Below are 14,512 nucleotides of genomic sequence, written 5' to 3'. Positions count from 1 at the left end.
CGTACCTACTTTCTTTTACATGTTTAAAGAAAGTGTTATAGCCTTAAGTCTTGTCTTTGTAGATATTCGCAGTAGGGTATTTTAATTAAAATCTATAAAATAAAATTGTGAACTGTTTGATATTTTATTTAAATATCCATTTGGCCTATGTTATGATAAGTTTTTAATCTTAAATATACAACGAAATCCAATATCTCGTTTGAGGATAAATCTACTGTGCTCACTAGAGTTAAATTTATTCACACAAAAGAAAGATTTCGAAGTTAAATCCGTTAACAGAAATAATATTTGGTCTGTTCCAATCAAAAATGTGTTGACTTAAAACTAAGTAACAAAAATATGATATGTACAGATCTAGCGCAAAGTAAATTGCACCTTATATACGTATAAATAAATGTGTTTGTTGTATATCTTACCTTCTTGAAGTGGTTGAGTGTGTCTGGGCTGTTTTCACACATCTCCGTGATGAGTGTGACTCCAGTTATCAGCACACCTGACGACAATTTATTGCTTATTATAGAGAATGAGAACTTATAAAGATGAGGAAAATTTTCGCGAGAAAGTTTTCAAAGGTGTTGCGTCTTTTGTGAAAATAATACAGTCAATTGTGGCTTTACTCTGTCATGGTAATTTTACCTATATATTATTTAATTACAGATATGTTTTAGTTTAATGATTAAGTGCTACTAAACCAAGACTTTCATAAAAAATATATTAAGCGAAAAGGTAAACAACTACAAAAAATATTGTAGTTACTTCATTTCTGTATTTTCGCCTATCTTTTACACGTTTAAAGGTGAATAATAAATTGCTATTCAAATAAAATAAAGAAATTACACAGAAATAACTATTATCGCTGGGAACAAAATAGGTAGAATTTCCACAAAATAACTTCCACGGTGGCTACACTAAGCGCAGACATACATATGTACATACATACATAGTTAAGTCTAGACCATAGGCATTATAACACAGACGTCTAGCGCCTGAAGGCATTGCGTGTCAGTACACATTATACCGTGCGTGCTACCGTACATTTATTAACCCAGAACCATCGATATTATTGTTACAATCTAATACTGGAGGGCTAACACTTCAGACCTATTCAATTTCTATCGAGAGGTCAATGAACTCCAAATGTTAGAACCTTGACTTTCATACATTAATCAATGTTACCGGTCGATTTACATATCTTTGAATAACTGGAGTATGAAAACACTAAGCTAAACGCGTTTTTAATTCATCGATGTTGCTATTTCTTTAGTAATTTTCAGGCCTTGCGTCTAGAACTAGTCAAAGTTAGTAAGAATTAAGTAAATTATGCAAGTCACTAATTAAAATCCTACACATTTAATCAATATCTTCGTAAATATAGAAATGAAAAGGTACCTATAAAGAAATAGTTTCAGTTCAGGCTGTTCACCTTACGATGACGTGGGCTTAAATACCGAACCAAGTATAGTGTAGGTTTTTCATCTTCATCAAAAAATGCCACCTATCCATTCCCCAAATACCTTTTAAGCCACGATGGAAAATGTCCTTCTACCTATTCCTTTATATAACGTCACATGAATCATTAGCCACGAATAAAGACGTTCGCTCGCCCATTCTTTTATCTGACGCTACCTGAATCATCTACAATAGAAGAATATACCAATATTTATATTTTATTTTATATTTTTAAAAAGACAACTCCCGCACTAAGAATTGCTCTTGTGTCGCGGGGACTTTTAGCACAACCAGACCCGAAACAATTATTTGTGGAATAATTGTCCCATGTGGGAATCGAACCTACGACCTCCTGGCGCAATAGTTGCAGCGTGGTGACTTAAAGCACTGCGCCACGGAGGCAGTAGATGATGTTGAGGAAGTAGTATTATCTTACCGTGATTCTTCTCAGTCAACAAACTCCTAGTCGCAGGTAGGAACATCTCCATTAAGTCCGGCACTCTTCTTATTATTCTGAAGGCACACAAAGCCGCCTTCTTCTTGATGTACGCGTTGGGAGACTTGATCAGGCGTTCCACTTCGGACGCCAAGTCTCTCGCCATCTCCGGAGACGCGATGGCTCCGAGAGTACATAGTGCTAGACCGACCACGAATTGCGTGTTGCTGTTCAGGTCACTGTGAAAGAAAATTAGGAATTAGATGAGATAAAATAGTTTCTTTTATAAGGAAATGGTAAATTTTGAGACTTGTTCGGTGGAGTCCTGTAGACGACACGTGAAGGCTCATAGCGATTTTTAGTTTACGGTTGTAAAGTACATACGCGCCACTTTCTCATAGGGGTAGGCAGAGACAAGAGAACACAATTTGGTACGACATTAGTTACAAAGTAAAGCAGACTAATAAAATCGTAACAGATTCTAAAAGAAGGATTATTAAATTATTTCTTTCTGAAACCTGTATAGACTTTCCAAAGATTTTCTGATTGATATTTGGCTGTCGAGAAAACAACTTTAGTAGAGATCCTCTAGTCCTCTTTAGTAGTGATTAAATTCAAATTGAGAGTAAATCGCGTCAGCCTAACTAACTAACGTCGCGCAGTTTTAATCAAATGCCGATCATCTTGAAGTGTGGTGGCAAATTGCTTTTAAATCAAATATTATAAACTAACTTCACAAGTAGGTCGGTAATGCCTTAATGCTGTTTTTGCGTTCATTAGTCATGCAATCAAGAACTTCATAGATCGAACTGTGATGTTATTATTGGATCGTTTTTCATTTATCTTATAACCTTGTCTTACTAGTAAAGTAGAATAAATAGTCGTCCAATTGTTTCATTAAAATTTTGCCAGTGACTGCTATTACGTACAATAACTTTAGTTGTTAACGAAGTAAAATATCGTTTCTTGTGAAAAAAAAAAGATGTTTTCGCTAACTTATAGCCATGCGACTGTTAATTCTGCTTTACTACTGGAACGAAATGTTGTCAAACGTATCAATTTAAGGCATACGTAAGACAACCTGTCTTACGTATGCCTCCTCGTCCTCAAAAAATGTACCCTTACTTTACAGATACACTATACTATATTTCTTAGAAGGCAGTTACAGCTAAAGATTCCAATAACCCATTTTACATCGTAGTACATAAGTAACAATAATCTTCGACATTCTTTACTTTGAAACTAATTTTAATGTCGAACTTCAATATTTTCACAAATACACACAAAAAACCAAGTAATATTATACATTATCAGTGTTTTTTGCTAATATCAAATAGTATAATCGCAAAATCTAGGGCAAACGATATAGCAAATCTTGCGCATCCATTTTAAAGCGTTGAACGGTGACAGTATGGCAAGGCCAGGTTGTGATGTCAACGACACACAATCGATACTGATAACACGGCAGGTGTAATGTTATCAGTTAACTTATGCTAATGTATCGTGTAGGACTGTGGGTGCATTGCACTAGAGTTACCAAAAAAAAAACCTTTAATGTCCCACTGCTTGGCGAGGGTCCCCTCCTGGAAGAAGGGTTAAGCCTTTGAGTCCACTACGTTGGCCAAGTGCGGGTTGGGGACTTTGCATACCTTCAAGAACTGTTCTTAGGGAACTCTCGGGCATGCAAGGTTGCATCACGATGTTTTCCTTTACCGTTGGAACAAGTGACAAATATTTCTAATACGCACTGGACTTTGTCAAACAATATACACTAGTCCCAAAAATTAAGGGATATAAAAAAAGAATCCAAATTTTTGGGTGATTTTCAACAAGCTGTAACTCCGAGGAAAATGGTCGTATAGAAAAAATAAAAAAAGCAAATTGTAGCTCCAAGTGTCTAGTTTTTAGATATGACCATGAAAATTTTTTGTCATGGCCAGGTCTGGAGAAATCCTACGAAAACTACCAAAAAAAATTTTTCCAAATTTTTTCCCTCCTAAAAAAAGGTCCACGGGCTTCAAAAAATTTTTTTTGATTCTTTCGTTCTAAAGTTCTTTTAGAAAATTTAATCCTCTTTAATTTGCCGTATTCAAAAAGCCTGTACGACGATTTGCCACGGAGTTATCGTCAATCAAAGCAAAAAAGTTATTTTTGACTTTGATATTCAATTACTCCGGAAATAATGATTGTACAGGAAATCAAAGGAAGGTTTTGAAAACTGCACAATATTCCCTATAAGAAAATGTAAACATCTTTGAAGAAAAAATTTTTTTTTGAATTGAAACCTCGGACTGAAAAAAAGACAAAAATTCGCGAAATTAAGGATATTTGGATAACTTGGTATAACTTTGGATAAAATGGATGAACGAAGGATATCGTCGGTAATTTTTCAACCTCAAAGTGTCCCCTAAAATCCTTCAAAAATTCAAAGCGCTGCGATTTTTTTTTCATTGTGCCCCGAAGCTTCAAATTCTTTGTTATTGCAAAAATCACCATTGTGAGCAATTTTGTGGTTTTTATTCATTTTTGTAATAATTTTTTTTTTTCTCTCTAAAATCTTAATTTTTTCGATTAAAAAGCAAATCGCAAAACGAGAGATCGTCTATCGCTGCCATGAAGTCAAAATCGAGATTCGTCAGTCCATAAGACGCTGGTCCACTGTCTACGACCCCAATCGTGATGGTCATGCACATAAGCCAATCGGGCTCGACGATGTCGTGGAGTGAGCATAGGCACGCGATTTGCTTTTTAATCGAAAAAATAAAGATTTTAGAGAGGATAAATTTTTTTATTAAAAAAATGAATAAAAATCACAAAATTGCTCACAATGGTGATTTTTGCAACAACAAAGAATTTGAAGCTTAGGGGCACAATGAAAAAAAAATCGCAGCGCTTTGAATTTTTGAAGGATTTTAGGGGACACTTTGAGGTTGAAAAATTACCGACGATATCCTTCGTTCATCCATTTTATCCAAAGTTATACCAAGTTATCCAAATATCCTTAATTTCGCGAATTTTTGTCTTTTTTTCAGTCCGAGGATTCAATTCAAAAAAAAATTTTTTCTTCAAAGATGTTTACATTTTCTTATAGGGAATATTGTGCAGTTTTCAAAACCCTCCTTTGATTTCCTGTACAATCATTATTTCCGGAGTTATTGAATATCAAAGTCAAAAATAACTTTTTTGCTTTGATTGACGATAACTCCGTGGCAAATCGTCGTACAGGCTTTTTGAATACGGCAAATTAAAGAGGATTAAATTTTCTAAAAGAACTTTAGAACGAAAGAATCAAAAAAAAATTTTTGAAGCCCGTGGACCTTTTTTTAGGAGGGAAAAAATTTGGAAAAAATTTTTTTTGGTAGTTTTCGTAGGATTTCTCCAGACCTGGCCATGACAAAAAATTTTCATGGTCATATCTAAAAACTAGACACTTGGAGCTACAATTTGCTTTTTTTATTTTTTCTGTTCGACCATTTTCCTCGGAGTTACAGCTTGTTGAAAATCACCCAAAAATTTGGATTCTTTTTTTATATCCCTTAATTTTAGGAACTAGTTTAATTCAGTGATGGAGTATTTTTAGAATAAATAATTATTACAACGCTTGTAGGTATTAGCTGGGTCATGGTTTCTACTAAATAAAATTGAGACTGCAATTGCCTCACGAAGCGACTCGTGATGTTGATATTCAGTTTCAGTGTAAGTAGTCCAGTGATGAATGTATAATGCTGAATATAAATTGGAACATGCACTAAGAAGTATGGTATAAACGTCGATAATTTTTGTAAAATCATTTATTTTGAAAATTAAGTCCATCATAATAAAGGCTGTACAATACAATACTACTAAGTAATTGTTTATCTTAGATTTTAATACAATTATTATAACGAAGTACCTATACTACAATTAGTTTCCACATAAGACGGGCAAAGAAAGAGAAATGTTCATGATGTCTGTCTTTTTATTATATCTACCCTTATCACAGGCCGAACGCCATTCTCATAATTGCAAAAAAGCCTTCTTTCAGCAGAAAAGTGGCGAATTTTTCATTTCCGAAAGTGTATAAATAGCTTGCCGACTTGCGGTTCCTTTTTCCTTATTTTATCAATATAAGAAAATGAATGCAAACGGGAGCTCAGGGCGGTCTGGGAGGAAACCACTCGCGCTCCAAAGCTATGATTGTCGTTGAATTCAATTACCGAGTGGCCTTCTCGGAATGCGCAAATAGCTACTTTTACATTAAATTTCAAGTAAATTGGACTATAAATTGAAAGAGGATTTACTAGCGCTATTATTTTTCTGTTTAGTTAGACTTAGGACACATATTTTGGGGGTTGTTTAAGCTGTCATAATGGACCCGTAACATTATTAATTTTGTTTGAAATATCAGGTTACAAAATGACGAACCTAGATTCCGTCCCCTTCTTCTTGGGGTCAAAATGTAAGCAAATTCTTTCTTTGTGCATGACTAAATAAATAATCTAATTAAAACATAATTAAGCGCTGTGATGATAAACCAGACCGAACTAGTATACCTATAAAGGTTTAGAAGATTGATAATATGTTCAATTATCAAAAAATATTATCAATAAGCTGCAATGCATGAATCATAACATAACCTTTCATAAAACAAAGGCATCTTTAATACTTCGCTCCTCTAGTGGTCAGCGTATAGATAATAAAAAATATGCATGCAATAGCAAAAACCATTAAAATGTTCTCGTGTAAACCTTATTGGTGATGTTACGTGACATGTTTTATTTAAACAAACCTATGACTGTATTAGTTGTAGTAGCATGGATCTCGTTCGATGCAACAACGCAACGCCGACTCGACTGCAACTTATAGTATCAGATTGAAATGTAATGGAGAACTTGTTAAAACATAAGTCTATGAATGTCCATTTCGTTAAGAAATGAATTAGATTAAAACTTTATGTTCATTATCGGGTATATTTCAATAATAAAAAATCGAGGGACTGGCGAACATATTTTTCTATGAAAATAAACATCAACCTTTCATCGAAGGTAATTTCTAAGTAATGTCCAGTCTAAATAATAGCATCTATTGACGTTATCCTGAAATCAATTACATTTTTTTTTCAATTAGCGTGTTTTTAAAAAAGACCTCTAGCTACGTCTGATTGTACACAATAAACTGAAAAACTAAGGCTATCGACTTAGGAAGAAAGAAATACTTACTGCAAAATTTAATATGGCTTTGTTAAAATTGGCTAACATATTCTGATTATTTCAACAAACCATTCTCTGCCGAATCTGGTACTCAATCAAAAAAATTGGAGTATCATTAAATAATCCTATAAAAATATAGTATAGCAATGTTTTAACCCTGAACGAAGGCTATATAACTATAACCGTAACCCTATAGCACAATAACATCAATCACACAAAACAATGGGCAAGAACTTGGATCGCTAGCATTAATCAGTGAGTCATTCATTAAACGTTCATACATCGATTGAAACGATTGAATCGAGAAACGCATGCCGCTTTATATCGATTACCATTCGAGATGCATATCGATATCGTGTGTAATTTGAAAACTTTTAATATGGTTAATGTTGTTATACAGATTGTTTAAATGTTGGCTAATTTGCTTATGTATAAAACGGCTAATGCAACATCATTTAAGCCCGTAAATTAACACGTAATTAAAAGCATTTCGCATATGTGGTCGACAATGTAATTTGTCAATTTACAAACTGCATTAGGTACAGCTAAATTGTATCATTCTATACTACATCAGTTGTTTGCTTACTAGTACAAGCTCTGCTTATTTTGGAACCAGATGACCGTATGTCTCCAAAGATCGTCTGTCCAAAGATATTTATTTAATTTTATTAAAACTAAATAGGTGATGAATTGATAGTGTGAAAGATGATATGAACAAGAAAGGTGTGAAGACAGAGTAAAAATAAATATTATGTACCGTTCCCATCTGAGTGGGATAAGGAGTCAGGTACATGTAAAAATTACTTTTCACAGAAAAAAGGGTATATTTTAAAAGATAATGCAATTAATAATAAATCAGCTAGAACAACTTTAAGAGCCGAGCTTCACTAATGAAGCCACTGATTTAACATGTCATTTTGAACGTTTTAATTAAAGTACATTTTAACGCAGCCAATTAACGTTAACGCAGGTGGAGCATTAGAGCTACGGTTTATCCTGCAATATGGAAATTAAGTGAGAATATATGCCGTGCAATTTGTTGAGTAAAATTGGGGAACAAAATCCTATATTTCAGTCCCAATAGTGTCAAAATTATAAATAGCTATTGGCTTTATTTGACAGGTATTTTATAAAGCACTCAGCTGCATCGTTTATTCAGTATAGACCGGAATATTTTAACGAATTGAGTTTAAAATTTAATGTACATAAAATCTAGATTCTCTACGAATATAGAATAAGTTATTCAAGATGATAATAAAAAGAATAAAACATTTAACACTATCCTGTTCCACTAAAAGAGTTCTGAGAGAGTCCTCCCGGAATGAGGGAGGGATTAGTAATGAAAATGTACAAAACTTTTTAAACTGCAAAAGCAATAATCAAAATGTTATGATATCTTTGTATTTATAAAGTGTCATGACTCATACTATCTGATAAGATAACACAAGTGATATTTCATAAAGTCAATGCTTTTTATAAATCTGACAAAGGGATAAAAAGAGAGACGTCAGTATACGTGTAAATAGTACATCATTTACGCCCATTCATTATATTTGATGCGCTACACATACAAAGGTAATATAATAAAGAGCGTAGGAATATCGTGATAAGACACCCTCCCACATGGAGCTAATTTTGCTACACAGGTCTATGTATTATGGAACCACCTACTACTTTTAAAACAGGCTTCAAGACGGAATTTATTAGGAGTAAGAGTACTAAGACAGAAGTGGCTTTTTTTTACATTGATTTTAATACAAGAATACAAAATGCTATCTTTTGACTAAAGAACAAAAGGTTCAAGTTATTAATAAACGAATATTCATTAACATTTATGTGACATATCGGGAGTTCCCGGCGATCCAAAAATAACGAACATTTTGTCGCAAATGGGTTGAGCGTATTCCATTGTCTTCCAAATAGACAATACATTTTTGTTTTACACGCCTACATTGTATACCAATGTATAGCGTAAAGGGAAATTCTGTCTCCTTCTAGCAGTTCAAATTTTATCGGACCTCTCACACGCTCGCGTGAAATGCGGGTAGTAAAGTTTGTATAGTTTATTAAATCGTGGACATTTGTGGGACACCGGACATAGTAGGATTACCGCACTCGTAAGTGTTCCTGTGTTCAGTCGGTGTAATCCCATGCTTCCTGCTTCTAATATTATTACTGTAGATTATACTCGCGTAATAAAAGTAACTCGGGTCGGAACTCGGAACGATCGTGAAATTTAATAAGGTGCCGGGGAATTTTATGGCCATTCGTTTCATATGAATTCATTTTTAAGGGTAGGAAATGGAGTGGTATACTCCCTTAGAGGATTTCAAAGTACGTATACGTTTTCAACGTATCTTTGAAATAACCACTTTAATTACAGCACGAACTTCACTTTACGTTTATTACTATTTGCATAGTTAACAGTACCTTTATCGCACTTTAGCCGCTAAACCAATGGAGCGAAACCATTTTCCTTGTTACAAAAACAATTTAAAAATGCTTCAACATGAATAATAGATAGATTATAATGCACTGGTAAAACTGTGTTTTTTATCGTGGCCAATTAACGTGAAGTATGCGGCCATGAGGGCTGCACGCGAACCGCACCACCAAACTTATATCTAAAACAACACCAAATTATTTGAACTATAGAATAGCATAACATGACTGACTTAACAAGTTTGCCAAACATTTGGGCCAACTTTTTGCTTGGGTACAGTCGAAAAGTTGGAGTCAAACTTCGTCTATCGGGTTTGTTGCAAACTTGTGTAAAGGTGTGTAAAGGTTGCTATGTGCAGATACGGACCCTCGTCATAAATATCTGGACGGACTCAACAGGATAAGTCTACATTGGTTTAAATACGACACGTAATTAGTGAATATCAGGCCTTTGTACGTCATTAGTAATGGCCACATTAATATTTAACTTAAGGCTCGTCTGATTTTTCTTTGTCCTAACAGCTGACGACAGTTTTGTTGAATATTAAAATTATACGGTACCGAAAAGCCAGGGAGACTACCCTACAGTTCACTGACAAAACTTTTAACTAGAAACTTTCATAATACCTTGAAATATAAATCCGTTAGTTCTGATTCAGTCAGAGCTAGCACATCTGTTTGCTGCAAAAAGTGAGCCACAAACAAATCTAAACTTCTCGGCTTCCAGTAAAGTTTCTCGGCTAAAGTTCCGAAGTGTCTTCAATCTTAAAGCTTAAGTTTTGTACTTACTTCTTTAAACAGTTGGTGATGAGCAGGTGGACGTCTTGGCGTTCGTCGAGTAACAGCATGGCTCCGAGGTAGCCGACCCGTTTGTCCGTGAACCTTGGACTCGCGATCAGCTTGAGACATTCTAGCTGGCCGAAGTGCGCTGGGTAACCCAGCATGTGGATGTAGAGGAGTTTCGCTATGTTCCGACATCTGGTGGAAGGAAAACTAGATTAATTTATGAGTTAGATTACGAGTTTATTAATGACTAGTTCCTGTACCTACGCAAATCTGTTCACTTGGGAAGATTTCTATTACAAAAAATATCAGGTTATAAACCAGACTTTATTAGGATATTTATCCTCACGCCGGATGCGCCTAAGGGCTACTATTTCAATATCAGCTGCGAAATGGGGTGCAGAAGTTTATAGGGTACAAGCCCGCATGTATCAATATTTACCCGCAAAAATATTACTATTTACGGTCGGTTCGGACTATGACTTACGGGCGCAAATTGGCGAGGCGACAAATTGGATAGACAGGACAGCTTATATCTGATGCCAGTCAGCCAAAACGATACCTAGTACGATAGCAGAGAGGCGAGATAAAGCGATAGACTCAAGGAGCGAGTCCAGCGAACTTTTAATTGAATGACACCGACCGAAGTGCGACGACACTTTCCTATATTAGTTGCTTACAAAATCTGTTTAAAAGTATCTTCTTAGTTTCACAGTAGAACATTGATCATATTGTGTAAATCGTTCGTGATTTGTGGACTCTACTTTTAGACTTTAAAGTAACATAGCTTTCAATTATTCTTTCAAAAGTCATCAACGACGCGGGTATACTTAATGTAGGAATAATAAGACCCTAATATAAAAAGGCAAACATTATTTTAAACCAAAAAAACATGAATCACTTTATCAAAGATCTCACCACTACAAGCGTACAACAATCGCTTTTAGGGATTTAATATCCTAAAATAACAACCTTTTTGCTAAAGCGTCTTTCGTTTTATTTTACGTTGACCCAAATGAAATACGATGTTTGGGAGCGAGCCCCGAGAGACCTAATCTCAGTTTTTTGTATCAACCGTGACTTAGCCTTCATACCGCAGGGAAATATTTGTTAAGTTTCTATTCTATAAATGTAGGTAACATTTATTTCACCGCGCCTTTGGGGTATACTAAGTAGAATTCGTTTTACTTGTAGGTCTTATTAGACTTCTTTGGAATATGTAGGCGTTCTCAAGCTAGCTTTCGCAAATAACACGGAATAATATTACGTCTTTATGTCAAGCTGTCTGAAATTGATTGTAAATATAAGAATTCTAAAAGAGTGGTTCTAAAATAAAGAGTAGAAAGGTGATTAATCAATCTTACTTTTGAGTAAGAATGATAATAAAATCCAGTGAATGATAACATAAATCTGTGCCGTGGTATCTATCTAGTACTCAAATATTAGCGCGCTAAGACGTCAGACAAAATGTGCTATATAAACTGAAAGAATAATCACAGTGATTGTTTATCATCTTATCAGTGACGAACAACATAACTCAATTCACGTTAAAAGAAGCCTATAAAAAGCCCTGACCTTCTACAAAGCAGACTATAGTTACAAACTTGATGGTAAATTAACTTTGGTGAAAACAGCACAATTACAATTCTGTATCCGAAGAAAACACGAAACTTAATTTCCGTTGAAATCAGAGATGAAAGAAAACGCCGAAGCGGATCGGATAAGTTCGGCTGTATCCGATTATGTACACAAGGGATTCGGCGAGCCCGTTGTAAATAAATGTTTGATAGTGAAGGTTGTGTACTCAACTTTTCATCACAACGAGCTTAAGGAGGTTTGGAAGCTCGCAAGGATCATATCTGGGACCCTCACTCTTAACTCATTCACAGCCAAGAGTGCTAAGTAAACCTATAAGAATCTTGTAGCAGGCATTTCGAAGTATACTTATCTCGTAACTCTTCATTGTCGCTCACTAAAGGATTAATGTATTTCTAAATTGATTGTGGGTTCCCAGTTTATTTATAGCACTTGTTGGAAGTAACTCTTAGTATTTTATGAGTCACTTTCCTTCTCCCTAGACAAGGATCAGTGGAAGCGTGGGATGAAAGTAACAACATTTTATAATGAAAATACGAGAACATCATTTAAACGAACATTGCGAAACAACTACCTTTAAGATTTAAACTCCTCATTACGTAAAAAAGAGTACCGTCGTCGGCAAACCGGTAACTTAAGTACTTACAGAGATCAATTATTATATAACACTGTATAATATATGATCTGACATAATGCATTATTGACAACGTGAACTCGAGACCTGACGAGATTATTAAACAAAGTGTTTGCGCAGTTATATTCTTTACTGTTCATTTGCGTATGTACATTGTACGATATATAACAGTACCAACTATTGAAAGGATATTTGAAGTCAATCGTTAGACATTTCTAGAACGGAAGCATTCAATTTATATACTCGAACGTCGCAAACTTCTTAAGAATTTTATCAGAGAGGCAGCTTCCTGAATAGATGTTGTGGGAACTTTGCTAGCAGACACATAAATAGGTATTTCTTTTTCTCTCTCTAAACCTCCAACGATTAAAGTAAAAGGGCAGAAGATGCAGCATAATTTATAGGCCACTAAAATGTCGTTAACGTAAACTTAGCCAGCTGAGAACCCGAAACGACTCTGCGAAGGCAATATCGCCGAATAATGGTGAATTTATTATAAAGGACATGCTTTTAAGGAAAACATCTTCGAAAACTTGCTAATATATAAAATTCTTTTGGAAAAACTGGAATTTCGATGCCTTTTGGGAGTCTTTTATACTTTTCGGAGCTTAAAAAGATACTTTATTACGACGAGACTGACAGCAGAGAAATGTATTAAGCCCGTACCGCATTGAACTGACAGAAAATGTCTCCAGATGGACATAGGCTATTAAATATGTATATTAATGAGAACGAAGTCGGTCGTCCGAGGTCGCAGCTAATTTAATAATAATGCTAAAAATATACTGCGCATAATGACAGTTATGGACTTAAAGTAACACTCAATAAAAGGCGACCTGATTGTAGACCCAGTAGGTACTATGAATCACTGGTAACAGACAAATTGATGTGGAAGTCGAAACGATTTTGATTTTATTAACTTACATCGTGGAAGAAATGGAAAACTGTGTACAGGGTTGAAAATCATTTAGGATTTATGTTAAAAGCCTCAGAATTGAGCCGAAACATCGATCTACAAAAACTGTATCTCCAAGCCGAGTTTCAATCATTTCCCCGCTACAGTTTGAAATAGTGACTTATCTTCTGAATTCGCTTTCAGTAAACCACAAAGGATCGAATGAATAACTTACCCCCACGCCAGTGACTTCAGACGTTAAATGACCCAAATAATCACCTCCTTTGACCCAGTCAAAAGTGAGAAACGGTGGCGTAAACAACTTCATACTATGCTGCATTAGACAGCCTTTGTAACAGGCATACTGCTAATTTAAACTCCAGAAAACCAGCGTAATTATGGCCTCGAGAAATATGTTTGAAAGCATATTAAAGTTTTTAAAATGAAGTTCGTTCTATACGGTAAAGAAAGCTTATACCATCACGCTAATATTAATTCACAACAGTAGCACGACTGACTCAGGGCGTTGGTTTCCGGCGGAATATAGCACGACGGATCCGGCCTTATTGAGAGACCACCATTACTAAAGAATCGAACGTTTTGTCTACGAGTAACGAAGCGTGAAAATGTGTGAAATATCACTAGGTCATCGTGATAAATTGACTTTAGGGACGACCCCTAAACGGCTGGATGAGGGTAGAATAGTGAACGTGACGTCATTTCAACTTTTATGTGATTACCTGATCGATTTATACCTAAATACTAAAATAGCTGGTTACATTTAGTTGCCCTGAACTAAGTAGCCTGGAGGATACGTTTCCCACGCGATTTATTTTTAAATTAGTTGTTTCAACCCGTTTTTATACCCAGTAGGCATTACCACTGGCTGCAAACAATTTCACAGAAACAATTCCAAGCTCACGTAACCTACTTATTTCTTTCAGCTAACAACTCTATGGTCATCAAATAGTTTAGACCGCAGTCCTGTAACTCTGTAAGTTGCGGTTTTGTTGTGGTTTCCGAACGACCTTCGGACGTGATTCCAGTTGTCTTATCTGATAAATATCATCGTGTAAAACATGGCTGTT

General features: G+C 35.2%; 1 protein-coding gene across 4 annotated transcripts in view; it reads right to left on the bottom strand.

Annotated features, from left to right (window-relative positions):
- Positions 1 to 14,512, bottom strand: part of AP-1gamma (adaptor protein complex 1, gamma subunit) — a 36,938-nt gene that overhangs the window by 15,710 nt on the left and 6,716 nt on the right. For all 4 annotated transcript variants that reach the window (XM_076113086.1, XM_076113087.1, XM_076113088.1 and 1 more), the window contains exons 4-6: positions 10,306 to 10,494; positions 1,886 to 2,124; positions 417 to 493 (exon numbers count right to left, since the gene is read on the bottom strand). In XM_076113086.1, coding sequence (XP_075969201.1) covers positions 417 to 493; positions 1,886 to 2,124; positions 10,306 to 10,494 — 505 coding nt within the window. The remainder of the gene's footprint in view (positions 1 to 416; positions 494 to 1,885; positions 2,125 to 10,305; positions 10,495 to 14,512) is intronic.

Source organism: Anticarsia gemmatalis, chromosome 4 (assembly GCF_050436995.1).
Source record: "Anticarsia gemmatalis isolate Benzon Research Colony breed Stoneville strain chromosome 4, ilAntGemm2 primary, whole genome shotgun sequence".
Lineage (NCBI taxonomy): Eukaryota > Metazoa > Arthropoda > Insecta > Lepidoptera > Erebidae > Anticarsia > Anticarsia gemmatalis.
The sequence above is the reverse complement of the archived record's forward strand: the minus strand, read 5'-3'. Positions and strand labels throughout refer to the sequence as shown.